The following is a 22,596-nucleotide window of genomic DNA, read 5'->3' on the forward strand; positions in this document are numbered from 1 at the left end:
TCCTAGAACCCACCTCACCCCTGCCCACTTTGACAACCTAGGATGGCTTAGAGTAGACGACAGAGTACAGCAACTTGCAATGGGCCTGGTCTACAAGATACACTACACGACCAAGGTACCCATGTACATGTCAAAATACTTCCCAAAGGTCAGTGAATACCACGATCACAACACCAGAGGGAGCTCCACAAATCATGTTAAACCCAGATTCGGCTCAAACAAGGGACTAAACACGTTTCGCAATTATGCCACATCAATGTGGAACGCCCTACCCAAAGCTGTAAAGGAATGTGAATCACTACCCACTTTCAAAAACACTCTAAAAAAACACCTACGGGAGACTGCAATTCGAAACTGGCCCCTGTAAATGTCCTAACACAACCCCCTCCAATGTACAGTAAATGACCAAGTATGGTCTTGTCAATATTCCAATGTACAGTTTTGTTTGTACAGTTGTACAGTGTCCCCCACCAACCCCTCCTACCCAACCTCCCCCCCACTCCTTGGGATGGGAGAACATTTTTAAATAAGGAGAAAAAGTGGATAAAAAAAATAATACTATGTTTGAATAATTCTGTAAATGTACACCCCCCCCCCCCCCCCCCCCCCTCTGATCTCATCAGAGGACCTTCAGGGGGACCTTGATGTGTATGTGAGGTCCATTAAGGAGCAGAACCCCGGTCTTCATATAACCAGAGTGAGACACCATGAGCAGCTGGGTTTGACCCAAGCCAGGATCTCTGGATGGAAGGCTGCGACTGCTGACGTGGTGGCCATCCTGGACGCTCACATAGAAGTTCATGAGATGTGGTAAGAGTCTGTGTTGGGTGCGTGGTATGTGTACTGTATACACAATAGGTATTTATTCAAATATTTTCCATCTGATATATTTATTATTTGTTGTGTGTGTTATTGTACAGCATTTGCAACCATTAATAATCTTCTGTGCAAAATAACAAAATAAATGTATAATATCAAAAACCTAAAGGTATTGGTAAGCTATGCCCTGTATACAGATTTGGATATTCTTTATTTTAAATACATTTAATTAAAAAAGATTTCATATTAATAAAGGATTTGGTCTTCATTCCTATGAAAACCAAAATTAACCTGCACAATATTATCAATGGTATAGCCGTTTTAATTGCTGATTTATCTATAATTGCAAGATATAATTATGCATCATGTTGTACACATCCTGTCTAATAAACGTGACTTCTGTCATTTATTAGCAGGCAACCTTGGCATGGTCTTTGACCCCACCCCACCCCACCCTCTCCCTCGACCCCAATATCTGGCTTTTGTTGTCAAATCCTCCTTTTACCATCTTTGCAAGGATCTGACCCCCTCTTGTACATGAGCTGCTGCTGAAACACTGATCCACACCTTCATCTCCTCCCATCTTAGCTACGGCAACTCACTCCTCTACGCCATCAGTGTTATAGCTCCGTCGACAGACTCCAACTGGTCCGGAATGCATTCTCACCAACAGTGATGCCAGTAACTAGTTACTAAGTAACTAGTTACTCTAATCTGGTAACTTTTTTCAGTAAATAGTCATCTAACTTGTTACTTTTTACAAGCCAGTAATCTGATTACAGTTACTTTTCCAAGTGGCTGTGTGTTACTATTTAGTTACTATCTCATAATGCTGATGATAAGAGAGCCAGGGGTACAGTCAGCTAGACCGGAGATGGGACGTGCGCTCGCGCACGCACACAGCCACACACACATGAGAATAACAAACTATAATACCATGTTTTATATTACACAACGGTTTTACAATTTAATTTTTAATTAAAATTATATTATATACATTTTCTATTTTATTTCGTTTGGGAACCACTGTCCTAGAGTGCCTGAGCAGTGGACAGCTGTGACCTTATATGGCCTGATGGCTGATGACGTCTCATGATGACCTGTCTGAGCAGCCAATCATGATTTATGACATTATGCACTTTCAATAAAGCATTATTAAAAAAAAACTGTTGTCATTCTTATGTTGTGGCAGCCGCAGGGGGGACGACTATGGAAGCAAATGAGTGCCAGAAGTATTTGAATTTAATCAGACACCGCATTTATAGCATTGAAAATAATAACTTTGAAAACATGTATCTGAATTTGAAAACATGTATCTGAATTTTTTTCAGACACCGCATTTTTGTATCTGAATTATTTCAGACACCGCATTTATAGTTTCAGACACCGAATTTATAGCATTGCAAATAAATACTTTGAAAATCATGTATCTGAATTTCTTTGCTCCGAATTTACCTATGCGAAATAAAAATGCAGTGTTAATAAAACAATTCGAATGCATAATAAAATTCAATTCGACGCCAAAAAAAAAATTCGATGCATAATTGCGGTGTATATAATTCGATGTCAAAAATTCGATGCATAATTGCGGTGTATGGAATTCGATGTAAAAAACCAACATCCGGGTATCCAGCTGCAGAACCACAGAACCACCACAGCAGCAGCAGGCTGAGGCCCCTCTATTTGGGTCACGTGATTTGGGTCACGTGACTGTCCCACCCAATGGCTGAAATGGAGTATTGCACTGCAGGCATTGGCTGATGCACTGCGGGATTGATTGATTGATTGATTGAAAACTTTATTAACAGATTGTAGAATGGGTACAGTGACCGATTGATTGATTGATTGATTGATTGATTGATTGATTGATTGAACACTTTATTAACAGATTGCAGAATGGGTACAGTGACGTCACAGGCCCGGATTGATTGATTGATTGATTGATTGATCTGATTGATTGAAAACTTTATTAACAGATTGTAGAATGGGTACAGTGACCGATTGATTGATTGAAAACTTTATTAACAGATTGCAGAATGGGTACAGTGACGTCACAGGCCCGGATTGATTGATTGATTGATTGAAAACTTTATTAACAGATTGCAGAATGGGTACAGTGACGTCACAGGCCCGGATTGATTGATTGATTGATTGATTGATTGAAAACTTTATTAACAGATTGCAGAATGGGTATAGAGGTGTGAGAGGTGTGAGAGGTGTGATAGGTGTGATAGGTGTGATAGGTGTGAGAGGTGTGATAGGTGGGACCGGTGGGATAGGTGTGATAGGTGCGAGAGGTGTGATAGGTGTGATAGGTGTGAGAGGTGTGATAGGTGTGATAGGTGGGATTGGTGTGATAGGTGTGATAGGTGTGAGAGGTGTGATAGGTGTGATAGGTGTGATAGGTGGGATAGGTGTGAGAGGTGGGATCGGTGTGAGAGGTGTGATAGGTGTGAGAGGTGTGAGAGGTGTGATCGGTGTGATAGGTGTGATAGGTGGGATCGGTGTGATAGGTGTGATAGGTGTGAGAGGTGTGATAGGTGTGATAGGTGTGATAGGTGGGATCGGTGTGATAGGTGTGATATGTGTGATAGGTGTGAGAGGTGTCCGATCACACCTATTACACCTATCACACCGATCCCACCTAGCACACCGATCCCACCTATCACACCTCTCACACCTATCACACCTCTCACACCTGTCACACATATCACACCTCTCACACCTATCACACCTATCACACCTAGCACACCGATCCCACCTATCACACCTCTCACACCTCTCACACCTATCACACCTCTCACACCTCTCACACCTATCACACCTATCACACCTATCACACCTCTCACACCTATCACACCTCTCACACCGATCCCACCTCTCACACCTATCACACCTATCCCACCTATCACACCTCTCATACCTATCACACCTATCACACCTCTATACCCATTCTGCAATCTGTTAATAAAGTTTTCAATCAATCAATCAATCAATCAATCAATCAATCCGGGCCTGTGACGTCACTGTACCCATTCTGCAATCTGTTAATAAAGTTTTCAATCAATCAATCAATCAATCCGGGCCTGTGACGTCACTGTACCCATTCTGTAATCTGTTAATAAAGTTTTCAATCAATCAATCAATCAATCAGTCACTGTACCCATTCTACAATCTGTTAATAAAGTTTTCAATCAATCAATCAGATCAATCAATCAATCAATCAATCCGGGCCTGTGACGTCACTGTACCCATTCTGCAATCTGTTAATAAAGTTTTCAATCAATCAATCAATCAATCAATCGGTCACTGTACCCATTCTACAATCTGTTAATAAAGTTTTCAATCAATCAATCAGGGCCTGTGGCGGTCACGTGTACCCATTCTGCAATCTGTTAATAAAGTTTTCAATCAATCAATCAATCCGGGCCTGTGACGTCACTGTACCCATTCTGCAATCTGTTAATAAAGTTTTCAATCAATCAATCAATCAATCAATCGGTCACTGTACCCATTCTACAATCTGTTAATAAAGTTTTCAATCAATCAATCAGATCAATCAATCAATCAATCCGGGCCTGTGACGTCACTGTACCCATTCTGCAATCCGTTAATAAAGTTTTCAATCAATCAATCAATCGGTCACTGTACCCATTCTACAATCTGTTAATAAAGTTTTCAATCAATCAATCAGGGCCTGTGGCGGTCACGTGTACCCATTCTGCAATCTGTTAATAAAGTTTTCAATCAATCAATCAATCAATCAATCCCGCAGTGCATCAGCCAATTCCCGCAGTGCAATACTCCAATTCAGCCATTGGGTGGGACGGTCACGTGACCCAAATCACGTGACCCAAATCAGCCAATGGAAGCGAGGGGCCTCAGCCTGCTGCTGCTGTGGTGGTTCTGTGGTTCTGCAGCTGGATACCCGGATGTTGGTTTTTTACATCGAATTCCATACACCGCAATTATGCATTGAATTTTTGACATCGAATTATATACACCGCAATTATGCATCGAATTTTTTTTTTGCCGTCAAATTGAATTTTATTATGCATTCGAATTGTTTTATTAACACTGCATTTTTATTTCGCATAGGTAAATTCGGAGCAAAGAAATTCAGATACATGATTTTCAAAGTATTTATTTGCAATGCTATAAATTCGGTGTCTGAAACTATAAATGCGGTGTCTGAAATAATTCAGATACAAAAATGCGGTGTCTGAAAAAATTCAGATACATGTTTTCAAATTCAGATACATGTTTTCAAAGTTATTATTTTCAATGCTATAAATGCGGTGTCTGATTAAATTCAAATACTTCTGGCACTCATTTGCTTCCATAGACGACGATGACCAGGCTACGTTTAGATGAGCATTTTGTGAACAGAAACCGCAAAAGTCATCTTGCGGTTTCACTTTTAATTTTACGTTTAGACGAGCGTTTTGGGGTGGAATTCTCCGTGCAGACGACGCTGTAACGACGGAGCCCCGCTGTCACACGATTGGCGCATATGTCACATGACGTGCTGTGAAGACCCGCCCTACTCTGCCTCTGATTCGCAGACTGTGGATGGGGAATGTGATTGGACCAAAGCAGAGTCACTCGCAGACAGTGGGTCCACTCACGCCGCGGGACAGATTCTTGTGTATTTAACCCTTTCACTGCCACACGACAGCCGGTTGTGTGATAGTAAAGAGTTAACCTTCTGTCGTGTGGCAGTGAAAGGGTTAAAAGTACTGCCAATGTAGCCTTCAGGTGATCTCCGTTGATATAGTCAGACATACTTGCTTTGTTTACGTCTCGGCTACTGGCGCATACCTGCTACCTGTGACGTAAGCAGTACGCGCGACCAGAGCCGTGACAACCCTTTCGTCATCATTTTAACAGATTTATACGGTTTAACAGTTTAGACGAGAGCGCAAAGCTTTTGCGTTTCTAGGAATTCCACCCTGGAAGGTAGTCTCACTTTTTTGCGGTTTCACCCCGTAAAAACGCCGTTTCCGTATAAACGAAAGGCACATCCGAAAAAATATTTTTGCGGATTCACCTGCTAGCGTTTCCGTCTAAACGGGGCCTTAGTAACCTAGTTACTTTCAAAGTAACTAAGTTACTTTGATAATCGAGTAATCAGTAAAGTAACTAGATTACTTTTTAAAGGAGTAATCAGTAATCAGATTATTTTTACAAGTAATCTGTGGCATCACTGCTCACCAACTAGCCCCCCGTATCTCACTGACTTCCTCTCCCCCTACCGACCTTATAGGTCCCTGAGATCTACCTCAGCCTGCTCTACCTTCCCCCATCCATCCATCCTTGTGTTAAGCTCGTCTGTTGTTTGTCTCACTACCCCCACCCCTTCGTGTAAAGCAACTTTGAGTGCTATATAAATCAAATGTATTATTATTATTATTATTATTGTTATTTAAATATTTTAGGAGCTCAAATATTATATCTCAGTCAATAAAACAGTAATTCACTCTGTCCCCCTACTCCTTCTCCCTCCCTCTCCCTCTCGCTTTCTCCCTCCCTCTCTCCTTCTAGGGCTGAGCCCCTGTTGACCCAGATCAAGGCAGATCGGACAGTGGTGACGACCCCTGTGTTTGACAGAGTCAACTTTTATGACCTGAAGGTTGTGCCGTACAGCCCAGCGGCCCATGCCTTCGACTGGGCTCTGTGGTGCATGTACGAGGGCTTTATGCCAGAGTGGTACAAGCTTAATGATACCTCCTTGCCCGGGAAGTAAGTTAAGAGAAAATATTGATCAGTTCTTACGTTCACCTGTTGTTTACATATAATATAACGGAGGTGGCTTGGAACCACCTATGGTTTATGTCCACATTTATGTATATGGTATAAACAGCCTTATCATCATTGCCTTGGATTGTGAAGGGTTGTAGCTACTATGGTTCAGTGGGTAGGCATGTTGGTTGCAATGGCAGATATTGGGGTTGGATATAGCCAGACTTTGTGTAACCACTGGTCACTGGCCAGTGCCAGGTGCTTCACACTTGGAACTTGGCCTTTGACTATAGCATCGAACCCTCCGCTTACCAGCACCGTATGGCCACTATTAATACCACAGCCTCATCTGGTCCACCATGTGGATATAGGATCCAATTCAGTGCAAAGCAGTGGCATGTAAATGTAGGAGTGTGTTGCACCAAGGGGCTGTTACTATGTGGTTTCAACCTTGTTATATTAGTTCCAAGGAAACAATTAAAGCACTGGAGAGTATGTGCATACTTGTTAACATCATTTAGTTAATGCACTGGTAATGTGGGAATGAATGCGTAACACTTTTATTTTTTTTAGGAGTCCCTCTATCATGGGGATCCTAGTTGTGGACAGGCTGTTTCTAGGAGAAATCGGGGCCCTGGACGGAGGAATGAAAGTATACGGTGGTGAGAACGTCGAGCTTGGAGTCCGGGTGAGTGAACAACAAATATTCCCTGATCCCTGCCTGGTGTTATAGCCAATTTAATACAACACACATTATATATATTGTGACGAGTCTGGTGGTGTTCAGACTCGTCACGGTTCAAAAACAAACAAATTCAATTGTCCACACAAGTGCAATATCAATCAATACGAATATTTATTGATTAAGGCAGAATATAGTCCGATGGGCAAATAGAATGGTCGTAATACAGTCCAATGTCCAAAACACAAAAACAGGCTCTCGTACAAAAAAAGGCTTGTTCAATACTAGAGTAGTCTTCCGGTCCATGGTCAGTTCACATGGGGGTTTCTCAGCCAGTCCAGGGTCCAGTACACAACGAACACCTTCTCGCCTTCACCTCTCCTCGCACTACCTCTCACCTCACACAACTCTATTACCAACAATCTCTTTCTCTACGTACTCAGCTCCAACCTCACCTCCTCTCAACAATACTCTATCTGTCCTAGTGTTTTATGGTACAGTATGTGTGTCAGGTGCGTGTGCGTGTGGGATGTGGGTGATCTAATGGTGCACAGGTGTGTTCTATCAGTCCTAATCAGCTACCTAATTGCTTCCACTCCTCCCGTGGCACTAGTATCACTCATCCTTCACATAGCCATGGGATGGGGGGTGATATCTGCCACAATATATATATATTGTGACAGATCTCCTCCCCCCTCCTTTGGATACGTGAAGGATGGGAGATACGTCTGTCACTTAGGTAGCTGATTAGTACTGATAGAACACACCTGCACATAATTAGTTGACACACTTCTCACGTGCACACACATAATCCCACACAGTACATTAACACTGAGATAGAGAGAGTCAAGTTGAGCAGAGTAAGGAGTTGGAGTTGTGGTGTAGAGAGAGAGAGATTGAGATTCAGAGTTGCGACGGTGAGAGGTAGTGGAAGATGAGGAGAAAGCGAGATAGGTGTTCTTTGTGTACTGGACCCTGGACTGGCTGAGATTCCCCCTTGTGTACTGAATAGGACTGAATCACCTTGTTTGTAGAGCTATAACTATATTCTATATTATAGCTATGGATACAATACTATGGCCCATTTGACATTACCTATTTATCGTTCAGGATGTGAGAAAGAATACATTTTTCCATCCATTCGTTCCCGTGTTATACCGTGGTGAATATAAGTATGGTTTTAGAGCGGTCTATGGTAATTCCTGGGAGGCTGGTAATAGACCACAACGTGCATTATACTAAATGCATTGGCATTTCGTCACTACACACGCAACGTTTTTTGATGCTCTGATCTCCACCAACAGCATACGTTGTGGAGTAACGTTATAGTAACACTTTCGGATCGCAATGAAGGCATGCTCGGATCAACGCAAGATTGATATCAGATAGCCCTTACCTTGACTAGGATGTGACCCAAAATAGAATATTCCAATTATCTGATCGCCATCCCAAGTATTGGGACGCCAACATAATCCATCACAAAACACGGATCGGGAGTACTTGATTATTCTCAATCCGATCCGGACAACCGCTCCACTTGCCAGACAAAGAAAAGTCCGCCCGGAGACATATAAGCGACACACAGCCCAAGACACAAGGTTTCAAATGGTGCTCGATACCGCCGCCTGGTAGGATGCGGCCGGTACTGCACCTTTGGAGTCCCAGTATGCATTTTACAGGCAACATAGAGCTCCCTGACATTGAATAGGGTATTAAAATCGAAAAAAAGGAAAAACGACCCAGAAACGTGTTAACACGTGATTGGCACTCAACGGTCGGGGATCAGAAACGTGTTAACACGTGATTGGCACTCAACGGTCGGGGATCAGAAACGTGTTAACACGTGATTGGCACTGAAAGGGTTAAGATGATGCAGACCAGAGAAAGACTTTCGTCTTGATTACATCAGGGTCCCCCATTTTCAATTAATTATGACATACTGTACACGACATATAGATATACAGTACTGTTACATTTATGACATACAAGATATACAAATATACAGTACTGTTGAACAGAGATCCTAAAAGAAAAAATATGCATTAGAGGGGGAAGAAACTGTACATTCGGAGGAGGTTGGGTGGGTGGGTGGGTGTGTGGGGGTGGGGTTTGGACATTTACGGGGGCCAGTTTCTAATTGCAGCCTCCCGTAGGTGCTCTTTGAGGGCGGTTTTGAAGGTGGGTAGGGATTCACATTATTTTACGGCTGTGGGTAGAGTGTTCCACATTGTTATGGCATAATTGCAAACGTGTTTAGTCCCTTGTTTGAGACGAATCTGGGTTGAACATGATTTGTGGAACTCCATCTGGTGTTGTGGTTGTGGAATTCACTGACCTTTGGGAAGTATTTCAACATGTACATGGGTATCTTCCCAGGTGGCCAAAAAGTTCTGGCCCATTAATGGCCCGTATCCGGCAGGCCGGAAGAAATTAATCGGCCCTAGTCCGGTTGCCGGAATCGGGACAGAATGCGGCAATGACTGACTGCCCGGAACCGGCCCGAGTACACTGGGCCAGGTCCGGCAGGCCGATCTCTTGAAAGGCGCTATATAAAATGAAGCTATTGTTATTATTATTATTATCACGTCTGTGCGGGAGCTCACAAATAGACTGTCTTAGTCTCAGTGAAGTTTCAACTGAGGTCATCTATTCCAGGGGTTCCCAAACTTTTTAGGCCGCAACCCCCAAATAACGGTGTCAGAGAGCCGCGACCCCCACTATTATAGGAGGTTAAAAAAAATTATAAATGGAAATGTATGGTTGAAACATGCAAACGTTCAAACGCACACACACTAATAAGCATTGGAGGCTTTTAACCAGGGCCGGACTGGGGAAATCATTCAGGCCAGGAAATATAGTGCAAAATATAGCCCCAGTCAGGCCACTTTTTAAGCAGGGGGTCTGGGGGTCCCCCACCAGGATTTTTTTTGTTACAAAGACTTAATTTCCTGCATTCTGATGCAGGAATTATTTTATTTGTACCCTTTAAAGGCCAGTGTTTGTGATGGCATCACAAATTATTGTTAAAAAACAGGCTAGCATATGTATTATTAGCAACAACACAGATTTTTATGGATTTTCAGTTTTTTTGTAATTGATAAAAAATACAATCTTATTCAACTTCAGCCCTGATCATAACACCACATATTCATTTTATAATTCTAACCCTTTAAATGCCAGTGTGTGTGATGGCATATATTTGCAATATATCAAATGCAAAGTAGATTTTTCTGGGGGGGATTATTACAGGCTAGCATGTGTCAATGATTAGCAGTGTTTTGTAAGGGTCCCGCCTCCACCAATCACATGCGGCTCCCTTGTGTGTGTGTGAGAGCAAGAGAGAGAGAGAGAGATAGTTCTCCAACTTGTGTGAGTTGCAGTGATCTCCTGGTTGTTCCCCACATAGGTTATCTAACTATTGCGCTGGTGCAACTAGAAACACTGGCCTGGCCTGCTTCTAAGTTCAGTGGCCTGACTGCATAAGGATTTTTTATTTTATTTTTTCAAATCATCTGGCGACCCCCCCGCGGCGGCTCGCGACCCCAACTTTGGGAAGCCCTGATCTATTCTAACCAACAAATTGAAGTAGAAAGCATTTTGTTGTGACCAATCTTATTTGGAAACATGACACACAAAATAATAGTAGGGATGCTCGATATTGGCTTTTTTACCGATACCGATATACCGATATTGTCCAACTCTTAATTTCCGATACCGATATCAACCGATACCGATATATGCAGGGTTTCCCCCCCCAAAAAACGGAATAATTTCAGGTAATTAACACTTTGATCGCCGGGGTTAAATTCATAATTTACCATCCCTCGCCAGCCCTATTTAACATGGAGAAGTTCCCCTTCTTTGCAGGGCTATAACTCTTTAAATTGTATTGCTAAATTGACATTACTATGGCCCATTCAACGTCTTATATCTATTGTTCAGGGTGTAGCAACGTTATACTTTTTCATTCACATATTCATACTAAAATACGGTCTAAAGTATAAGTATGTTTTTATCGTTTTCTGCAGCTTTCTCCAGAACTTGATTTATAGCCCTAAATGCATTATATTGATGATCAAATACAGTTTGGTAGGAATCTGTGCGAGATAAACATTTTCAAATGGACGTACTTCTAGAAGTTACTACGTATGATCTGATGATGACTGGATGGGGGGGGGGGGTCGTTTATAATTCCGTGGGCAACGTTATATCATTCATCTAGTGTGGGTGATATGATCATTAGAGCAGTGTGGAATAATATATTGATTCCCCAACTCTCTCATGTAAAGACATCCCCCAATACATTAATCTCACCCACATTATAATAGAGAAAAGTGAGTAACTGTGGAATAATATAAAACTCTCTCATGTAAAGACATCCCCCAATACATTAATCTCACCCACATTATAATAGAGAAAAGTGAGTAACTGTGGAATAATATAATGCCCTCATGTAAAGACATTCCCCTCCCCTGTGTCCCCTTACCTGTGTGCCCCTCCCCCACCCAATTGACCTATCAAATGGGACCACACACCCCCCCCCCCCCCCCTTTTAACTATATAGGGCTCCTCCCGACCACAATCGAGGCTCTTTACCTGGGTCATTTCAGCTGATCACCTGGGGAGAGCCCCTCAGCCATTCTCTCTATGTACTATGTATATTTCTATCTGTTTGGTTAATAAACCTTTGTTATTAACTGAACCTCAGTTGACTGAGAACATTCTTCAACCGTGGGATATTCGTGGATATCCTGAAGAAGAATGTTCTCAGTCAACCGAGGTTCAGTTAATAACAAAGGTTTATTAGGGCCTCGAACACTTGCTTCCCCTTGTATTCCCTCTCTTACTCCCTGTGGTCCTACCTGCTACAAGTTAATGACCCATTTCACTGCTTTAGGTGTGGACATGTGGAGGGAGCATTGAGGTGGTCCCATGTTCCAAGATCGCCCACATTGAGAGACACCATAAGCCCTACCTGCCAGACCTGAGCATTACTATGAAGAGGAATGCTCTGAGAGCAGCAGAGGTCTGGATGGACGAGTACAAGCACAATATCAATATGGCTTGGAACCTGCCCTTTAAGGTAATGAAGTACAATATCAACTTGACCATATTCACATGGGTGGGACCGTGGGAACAGGGTGAAAAGGAACCCAGCCTGAGCATGACATAGGAGCAAATTTTTTTTAGAATGTGACAGTGATGGTACCTGAATGGTTTATTGTCTAGAATTTTAATTGCTTGTTTGTATAGTGATTGAAGTGGTTTCAAAATGGTGGAATGTGAATTGGACCAGGTTATCAAACAGTATAATATGTGGGAAAGAACCATTGAATGAAAATATAGCTTTGCTGCCTCGGTTGAAAGGAAGTTTCTGATGTATCTGAAGTTTGATAAGCTGAACTTAACCTTATTGCAGACTTTTTTTATGAGTTTTGAAACTAAGGTTTGGGTCAATGTGTACTCTTAAGTACTTGTATTCTGATACTACGTGTAATTTCTGACCGGAGATGAAGATATTCTGCTCTGCAACTTCTCTGTGGCCCTTGGAGATAAATATACAGACAGTCTTAGAGACATTCAATTGTAGACAACTGTTCTTAAGCCAGGATGTGACATTCACCATGACATCAGACAATTTGGTTGCAACCTCTTCTGTGGTTTTACCGTGTGTAAAGATCACTGTATCATCAGCATACATCAGTACATCACATTGGCCACACACAGAAGGCAAATCGTTAATGTACTTGCTGAACAGGATTGGACCCAAGACAGAGCCCTGCGGGACACCAGTTGACAGACAGATGGCAGTAGATTTATGATTTTCAATTTTGACAAGTTGGGAACGGAATGATAGGTAACCGTTAGGGATGCTCGATATTGGCTTTTTTACCGATACCGATACCGATATTGTCCAACTCTTAATTTTTGATACCGATATCAACCGATACCGATATATGCAGGGTTTCCCCCCCCAAAAAACTGAATAATTTCAGGTAACTAATCATTTCACTGGATGCAATATTGTTATTGTTTTTTTTGTTTTTTGTACCGATACCGATATTTTTCGATATCACATTTTACTGCTGATATCGGCCGATAATATCGGCCATCCCTAGTAACCGTATGATCACACACTGATCACAGAGGCAAACGTGCAAAGTGCCAACTAGCTCAAGTGTCATGCTCAAGGAGGAATCGAACCAAGAACCTTCAGATTACCAGACAATCGCTCTGCCTCCTGAGCTACTGTCATATTCATGGGCTACTGCACGCTGCTCGCCAGCACATTGTAAGAAATTATATTTTCTGTTTGTGAAAAGAACAAGGTTTTATTCAGTAGAATCATGTCTGTGTCTTGGGTCTTGTACTGATAAGAATCACTTACATGGTTGAAAATTAACCCTCTGCAGGACCATGGGATTGATATCGGGGACGTCTCAGAGAGGAAGAAGCTCAGAGAAAAGCTGAAATGTAAACCTTTCAAGTGGTACCTGGAAAACGTGTATCCAAAGCTGGATACCTGGGAAGATGTAGTGGCCTATGGCGGTGTGAGTTTATCTGTGGTATTAGATGTATGAGTGTGTGTGTGTGTGTTGGAGACGGGACAGGGTGGTGGCTACACAAACACTAACATACTCACATGCACATGCACCTGAACCATGAACGAAAGGTTATCCTATAACCTAGTTATATGAATACTGGCTGAGCGTCTCGCTCTTTGCCATTATGAGATATCTCTTATCTCCTAGCACCTACTGTGCTCACGAACAAACAATTGCACTCACATGCACGTGACCAGGCCACGCCCCCGCGTCCTGCTATAAGACGCCGGACATGGTCACACTCTACCTTCCTCGGAAAAAAAGTTTCCAACACTGAAAACCCAACCAAGGGACCTCAGGGCGCTAAGAGCGAGACACTCAGCCAGTATTCATATAACTAGGTTATATGATAACCTTTTGTTATATATCATACTGGCCATCGCGTCTCGCTCTTTGCCATTATGAGATATGGGACAGAGCAGACGCGTGGCCCGACAAGTGTACCCCCTGAGGGCCCGTAAGCCCCAACCAGGGAGGAGGGGAGTCCCGTCCACCCGCCCGTCCTAACGAAGGGGGGGAGGCAGTCAATTCCACCAAAGTGCGAAAAAAGGGGGAACCAGAGACCCCAGAAAACGCACAGCACAGGCGGGACCACGTGTGACACAGCACCCCGTGGCACACACCCACACACCCCTGCTAGCCCACCAAATGGCGGGACGCAGGAGAGGTCCCAGACCTCAGAACCGCCTGGGAGACAGAACCCCCAGTCATGTCCATGAGGTAAAACTTAACGAAGGGACCCGGGGAGGACCAGGAGGCCGCAGCACAGATGTCCTCCACCGAGGCCCCCCCTAACAAGGCAGCAGAGGCCGCCACTCCACAAGTGGAGTGCGCGCTGACACCCCCAGGGGGGACCTGTCCAGCCAACGTGTAGAAAAGGGCAGTGCCCTCGCACAACCAATGTGACAGGCGCTGCTTGGACAGTGCCTTACCCGTGCAAGGGCCACCGTAACAAACAAACAGTTGATCGGAAGCCCTGAGATCCTGCGTCCCACTGAGGTAAACCCCCAATGCACGGACAGGACACGACAGATGAAGGCTCGCCTCTAACCCACTAGCGTGAGGAGGCGGATGAAACGCCTGAATCACAATATCCCTGGAGCGAAAAGAGCTCCGGATATTCTTTGGCACGAAGACTGGATTAGGCCTCAGAGTCGCACCGCTATTGGCCCGAATAGACAGGCACTCAGGCCGCACCGAGAGAGCACACAGCTCACCCACGCACTTAGCGGAGGTGATGGCCAGAAGGAACGCAGTCTTGAAAGACAGCTGCTCCAATGGCGCCTGCTCAAGAGGCTCAAACGGGGCCTCCGACAACCGGCCCAGGACCAGTTGGAGGTCCCAACTCGGAGACAGAGAACGTCCCACCGGCTTGAGACGCCGAGCGCCAAGCAGGAAATGTTTCACAAGAGGGTGGCTGAACAACGTACCGCCCTCAAAACCCACATGACAAGAGGATATAGCTGCGGCGTATACCCTCACCGTCGAGGCCGACAGTCTACCCAAGATAGACTAACGGAAGGAAAGAACAGCGTCCAGGGGGCAGAACACCGGATCCCAGCCCCCCACCTTACACCACTCTTGAAAAGCACGGTACTTACCTGCGTAAACCACGATAGTGGATGGAGTGTGCACGTTTCGGATGGTGTCGACCACAGAAGGGTCAAGACCCATTCCCTCCAGACTCACCCCCTCAGCACCCAAACCTTCAGTGGCTGTCCCAGAATAGGGAACAGACACAGAGATCCGTGTGCCTGAGAGAGGGCCCGCGGCAACCAAGGAACAGGCCACGGCGGGGCTACCAAGATCAAGGTCCTGCGCTCCCGACGTATCCGCTCCAACAGCTGAGCTATCAGGTGTATGGGGGGGAACGCATACAGAATCCCGGGCGGCCATGGATACATCGAGAAGGCATCTACCCCCAGGGGAAGATTGTCCCCCCGACTGACCGAGAACCATAACATGCACTGGTGAGACTGTCTGCTCACAAACAGATCCACCGTGGCTTCCCCGAACCGGTCCCAGACCTGTCTGACTATGTCTGGACGTAGTCTCCACTCGTCGGGATGAGGACCGCCCCACGACATCACATCCACGCCCACATTGTCCTTGCCAGGGATGTGGAGCACCCTCAGGCTGCGCAAATTGAGAGACGCCCATAGCCAGAGCTCGACCGCCGTCCGGTGCAGACGGATGGAGCGTACTCCACCCTGTCTGTTGATATACGACGCTGTCGTCGTGTTGTCCATCCTGACCAACACGTGCTCGCCCACCACCAGGTGGCCGAACCGCTTGAGGACCAGAAGGACCGCCTTCAATTCCAACACATTGATATGCAGTGCAGACCGGGTAGCATGGCACATCCAGCTGCCCCCTACTGCGTTGGTCTGACACGTCCCCCCCCATCCCGTGAGGGAGGCGTCGGTGAAGACTGTGACGTGTGACAGCCTGCAGCCCATGGAGATCCCACTGGTGAGGGTACCAGTCCTCCCGCAGTGGTCGAGATCCCCCAGTATTGACATGGGAACCTTCAGTCGTTTCCACTTGCCTCTCACCAGGTCTATTTTCATACTGGAAACCCACCTCTGAACCCTCCTCATAAAAAGGAGGCCAAGAGGAACCACATAGTGAGCAGATGCCATCATACCGAGCAGGCGCATCACGGACAGCGCCGTAACCGTCCTGCTAGGACGGAGCCCCCTGAGCGCGCCGAGAATATCCACTCGCCGTCGCTCTGAGAGGGTTGCCCTCATGGGCCTTGAGCTTAGAACCAAACCCAAGTACTCCACCTGTTGACTGGGAAGAGGAGTACTCTTCTTCCAGTTCACAGCAAAACCCAGACTGGTGAGGAATTCCACCACCAGCCTGGTATGAGACCTGGCGACATCCTCCGCCCGGCTGAGGAGCAGAATGTCGTCGAGATAGAAAATAACTCGTATCCCCTGACGACGTAGAGGCTCCAGCGCGGTCTCTACGCACTTGGTGAATGTGCGAGGGGCCAGAGAATAGCCAAAAGGCAGCCTCTGGTATTCGTACGCTACACCCTGAAAAAGGAAGCGAAGACATTCCTGTGAGGAGGTAAGATCGGGATGTGAAAGTACGCATCCTTCAGGTCTATGGAGGTGAACCAGTCCCCCACTCTGACGGAGCTTATCAGGTGTTTGACGGTCAACATCCTGAACCGCCTCGTCACAATCAGCCGATTGAACGCAGACAGATCCAGAATAGGTCTGACACCTCCCGATTTCTTGGGCACCAGAAAATACCAGCAGTAAACGCCACACATCGCGTCCTCCTTTGGGACCACGACGATGGCTTGCTTCGCTAACAGATTGGATCTCGTCGGCCAGAGCTGTCACTGCTGCTGACCCCAACAACAGGGTCTGTACCAAACCTGAAAACGGAGGGTGGGGTTGCGCAAACTGCAACACAAGCCCCCGCCTCAGCATTCTCTCCATCCACCTCGACATACAGCACTGCTGTAGTCATATGTGATGATAATCCCAAAGCAGGGCATCTCGTGGAGCTTGGATATCGCACCCTGACACCACCAACGAGGCAATCGCACCCAAGGGGGGACCCAGACAGAAAGGGCCGGTTTGATACGGGGGAAGCTGACATCACACTCGGTGACAAAAGCTCCCCCACAGAACACTTCCCCGGCATGGATTGCTGAGGAACCGTTCTACAGCTGGACATGCAAGGCGTGAGGTCCCCACACTGCCCGATAGGGTGGGTTCCTACACACCGTAGCCCTGCAGTGATATTACTACCACCAAAATCACGCGCGCCTGCCTGACCACCGCCGGTCTTCCGGCCATGGGAGGCACTAACATGATACCCGGCCTGGCGAGGGCGGGCTGGGGGAACTTGCGCTGCGACCCCCTGGGCCTCGAGTTCCCCCCCTGACAACCTTCGTCGTTGACAGACACAACACCAGGCTCACCAAACACAGATGCAGAATGTGTGGCGTGGGAGCCGCTTGACAGCACAGCATTCTCACAGACAGACCCAGGCCTAGCCAGCAACTGGGTGTCAGCCCCTGTCCCCATGAGAAGCGAAACGTGGGGCCGCTTGTGCTTCACTGAAGGCACGCGGCCCGCAGCCAAAGGGAACAAATCAGAGCCCGTATCCCGCTGGTGTTGGGGGGGGAGTGACCGGAGAGCGAGCTAGACACAGCTAGACGGCGACGGTTTTTTAGGGCATGCTCATCTAATGTAGCCGATCCCTCGGCTGCCGAGGCTGCCGGCCTTGCGATCACCTGTTTTCTTTGTGTCCAGGGTACCTGGGGGCCTCGCCACAGTCATTGGTGAGGCCGCGCCCTCACCTCTGGCTGCATGGTGCGAGGCGGTGTGGGGCCTAGGTCAAATACCGCCCGCGCTCCTGCGGAAAGACCAAATAGTCCCTCTGCGGAGAGGGGAGCCCTGAGGAGAAGAAGTCTTTTCTCCTCCTCAAAGGAAGACTGCTCCAACCAAAGATGCCTGTGAATAAGTGTTGATAGCATCCTGGTCCTCCCTGCGGTTATAGCTTGCGACTGAGTTAAAAGCTGTATAACCACAAAAACACGCACAATGTTTTCGATGTCAGCTGGCCCTAAGGCCCCACTACCTGACACCATTGTGGACAGAAAACCAGTCAACTGAGCAATGACACTGGTCGCTGCTAAATTCCGTCCTGCGGCGGTATAAACTTCATCAGCCCATACAGCCACCTGCCGGGCCAACTCGCCCTCTGGCGTCGGCTTCCGGGTGGGACACCGTTCAACCATGTCAGGGCAAAGGACCGATGCTACCTGGCCCCCAAGCCACGGCACACCTGCCTTGCGCCCTGTTGTCAGCCTATCCACCCGTAAAAGGGGTAAATAAGCCTCAGCAAAACCCCCCACATTAGACACCGATTGACCTTCAGCAATGAACCGGTTAAGAGGAGGGAAGAGTGGTGACAGCCCACGGCGGGGAACAAAAGAACAGTGACCCAGCATCGTAGCATTAGCATTAGCCACTCGCTCCAGGATAGCTGTGAAAACATCCTATTCAGAGTCATGACGACCATGTTTACCCAAATATCCTGCCCCTCGCGCCAATACACAACTCGGCTGTCTCACGGGACAACGAGCAGTATCACAAATGCTAGCATCAATGCCTGGTAGCGCAGACCCTACCTGTGCGCGACGTAGCTCGACTGCTAGCCGTCACGCGACGTCCCTCGATCCGCTGTCACGAGATGAGGAAACCCCAGGACAGGTCCGATGCGCTGTTAGGATGTGCCGAGAAGATTCCAGGGGCTGGTGAACCTCCGGTGAAAACCCAACATTGTGTAATTTCTCCCTGCGTTTCATAACAACTAGTTCACGGAGTGCACTGCAACGTCCGTGTTGGAAACAAAAAAAGAGGAAGGTAGAGTGTGAGTCTTATAGCAGGATGCGGGGGCGTGGCCTGGTCACGTGCATGTGAGTGCAATTGTCTGTTTGTGAGGACAGTAGGTGCTAGGAGATAAGAGATATCTCATAATGGCAAAGAGCGAGACGCAATGGCCAGTATGATATATAACCACTATCTTCTATATAGTGGATGGTGATGAAGTTACACTTGTTTTGTAAAAACCGACTCTCCATTTTATAGATGAAGAACATTGATTCCAACATGTGCATAGATCAAGGACCTGTGCCGGGTCATACACCCATTGCGTACATCTGCTACTACTATGGCCCCCAGGTAAGCCAATAAAGTGACAATTTCTGAAGAGAGATAATCTTCTAGACATGTACAAGTGTGGCTGGGTGATATAGAAGATTATGGTAAATGTGGGGAAACTGTCATTTTGCTGGGATAATATGTACATTCCCCATCTGGTTGAACCTAACACCTCACTAAATATGCTGTAAACTGCACAACAAGGGCAACAGAGCCTCCCGACCCCTCGCAACTCCTCTCGACCATAGATATATATAAAGACTAGATGACTCACCCGCGCTGCTGGCCAACGGAGACCAATATTGCCACATGGCGGCCATCTTGCTTTGGGGTAGCACGCCCACTCATAACATGAATGTCTATAGTGCATGGACTATTGAAATAACCATAGCTTGCTCAATTTTCAACCGTTTGGTTTGTTAAAAACGTCAGAGATGTAGCTATCATACTGCATACATATAGCTTTAAAAAAAATAATAATAATCTTCCAAGTGTAGCACCCTGAAAATAGGGCTATTATTCAGAAGTGCTGACTTGCCTTTTCATCTCCCCTGATGCACCAATACCTACTAATTAGTCTCCGTTAATATTCCCTCGAACAATGATGCAGGCTCCTCCTTGTTCTACCGGCAAAAATATGGATTATGAGCAATAACCTGGATCCTATTCTCCACTCAGTTTTCCCTGTGGAGCTAGTAGGCGGTAACAGCAGGGGGCGCGGTGGCAGGCAGAGAGCGTACGAGAGAGACGGAGAAGGAAGTAGACGGAAGTGCGAGGAACCAGCTCTCTTCGACATTGGACTTGGATCGGTTCGGTCGTGTCTGGACAGAGCCCCGTATTGAACTTGAGTATATTACGGGTTATCCTATAACAGCAAACGTAGAAGCGTGTTGCATGTTTCCCTACTGAATACCCTAGCGATACAACGAGTTATCCTAGAAGAAATGCGGTATCGCCCTGAGGGGTTTAAGTTAAAGTTATTCCCTCTAGCGAGGTGCCCTGCCAGCGTGGCGTGAAGAGGACCGGTGTTTAGAGGCACCCTGCGTTATCATATATCCCGGCTAGCAGGAGGGCTGTTTGGGGACCCAGAGTGTAGCTGCAGTGTTAGTGAGGGCGAGTTTAGATATGCGCGTCGACCCAGCACCAGCTGTCTACAACCAGTCTGCTCCGGCTGTCTACAACCAGTCTGCTCCGGCTGTCTACAACCAGTCTGCTCCGGCTTTCTACAACCAGATCTGCACCAGGTTGTCTTCAGCACACAGGAGTTCGTCCCGACCAACAGAGGTCGCCATCACCCAGCACACGCTCTCAGCCCAGCACTGCCTCTCTGCTCCAGCTCCGCCTGCTAGCACCCTCGCCGAGAGCGTTCGACGCCATCTTGCTATCCGGACGACGGTGGCGCGGCAAGGCCACCATCTTGGTAGAGTACATTAGGGCTTCGATGCCCAGGATTCTATTGCACGTTACACAGTGTGGTGCGGCCCGCGGGCGAAGCTAACGTTGCTAACTACAGTTCTAGGGGTACCCCATTAACAATACATGCCGGCATTAGCATAGGACTTTTGTTAGGTATTTGTGGGCCCACATTTTGATTTCCTAGCCACGTTAATAACGTTTGTAATAAACAAAACCGTTTGTAAATCCGTCAAGAGTTCAGTGAGTTAAGAGTATTTTTTGTTTGTGCAGATCACTCACCTTAAAGCAGTAGTCCACTGAAGCAAGATGGCCGCCGGTGAACCGAGACTCCGTCTTGTGCCATCTAGTCTTTATATATATCTATGCTCCCGACCTCTCCCAACTCCTCTCGACCCCTCCCAACTCCTCTCGACCCCTCACAACTCCTCTCGACCCCTCACAACTCCACTCGACCCCTCCCAACTCCTCTCGGCCCCTCACAACTCCTCTCGACCCCTCACAACTCCTCTCAACCCCTCCCAACTCCTCTCAACCTCTCCCAACTCCTCTCGACCCCTTACAACTCCTCTCGACTCCTCACAACTCCTCTCGACCCCTCCCAACTCCTCTCAACCCCTCCCAACTCCTCTCGACCCCTTACAACTCCTCTCGACCCCTCACAACTCCTCTCGACCCCTCACAACTCCTCACAACTCCTCTCAACCCCTCCCAACTCCTCTCGACCCCTTACAACTCCTCTCGACCCCTCACAACTCCTCTCGACCCCTCACAACTCCTCACAACTCCTCTCGACCCCTCCCAACTCCTCTCAACCCCTCCCAACTCCTCTCGACCCCTTACAACTCCTCTCGACCCCTCACAACTCCTCTCGACCCCTCACAACTCCTCACAACTCCTCTCAACCCCTCCCAACTCCTCTCGACCCCTTACAACTCCTCTCGACCCCTCACAACTCCTCTCGACCCCTCACAACTCCTCACAACTCCTCTCGACCCCTCACAACTCCTCTCGACCCCTCACAACTCCTCACAACTCCTCTCGACCCCTCCCAACTCCTCACAACTCCTCTCGACCCCTCCCAACTCCTCCCAACTTCTTCCGACTCCTCCCAACTTCTAACAACTCCTCCCAACTTCTTCCAACTCCTCCCAACTTCTTCCAACTCCTCCCAACCCCTCACAACTCCTCCTGACCCCTCACAGCTCCTCCTGACCCCTCACAGCTCCTCCTGACCCCTCACAGCTCCTCCTGACTTCTCACAACTCCTCCCAACTCCTCTCAACCCCTCACAACTCCTCCCAACTCCTCTCAACCCCTCACAACTCCTCTCGACTCCTCTCAACCCCTCACAACTCCTCTCGACCCCTCCCAACTCCTCTCAACCCCTCACAACTCCTCTCGATCCCTCACAACCCCTCCCGATCCCTCACAACTCCTCTCAACCCCTCCCAACTCCTCTCAACCCCTCCCAACTCCTCTCAACCCCTCACAACTCCTCTCGATCCCTCACAACCCCTCCCGATCCCTCACAACTCCTCTCAACCCCTCCCAACTCCTCTCAACCCCTCCCAACTCCTCTCAACCCCTCACAACTCCTCTCGACCTCTCACAACTCCTCCCGACCCCTCCCGACCCATCC

At 47.2% G+C, this 22,596-nt stretch overlaps 1 protein-coding gene across 1 annotated transcript in view; it reads left to right on the plus strand.

Moving 5' to 3' along the window:
* Nucleotides 1-22,596, plus strand: part of LOC311241718 (putative polypeptide N-acetylgalactosaminyltransferase 8) — a 61,788-nt gene that overhangs the window by 36,386 nt on the left and 2,806 nt on the right. Inside the window, exons 4-9 of the mRNA XM_084330596.1 lie at nt 624-810; nt 6,364-6,561; nt 7,135-7,249; nt 12,141-12,326; nt 13,657-13,794; nt 19,470-19,562. Of these exons, the coding sequence (XP_084186722.1) occupies nt 624-810; nt 6,364-6,561; nt 7,135-7,249; nt 12,141-12,326; nt 13,657-13,794; nt 19,470-19,562 (917 nt within the window). The remainder of the gene's footprint in view (nt 1-623; nt 811-6,363; nt 6,562-7,134; nt 7,250-12,140; nt 12,327-13,656; nt 13,795-19,469; nt 19,563-22,596) is intronic.

The sequence above is a fragment of the Notolepis coatsorum genome, assembly GCF_963971535.1.
Source record: "Notolepis coatsorum genome assembly, chromosome: 15".
Taxonomy (NCBI): Eukaryota; Metazoa; Chordata; class Actinopteri; order Aulopiformes; family Paralepididae; genus Notolepis; species Notolepis coatsorum.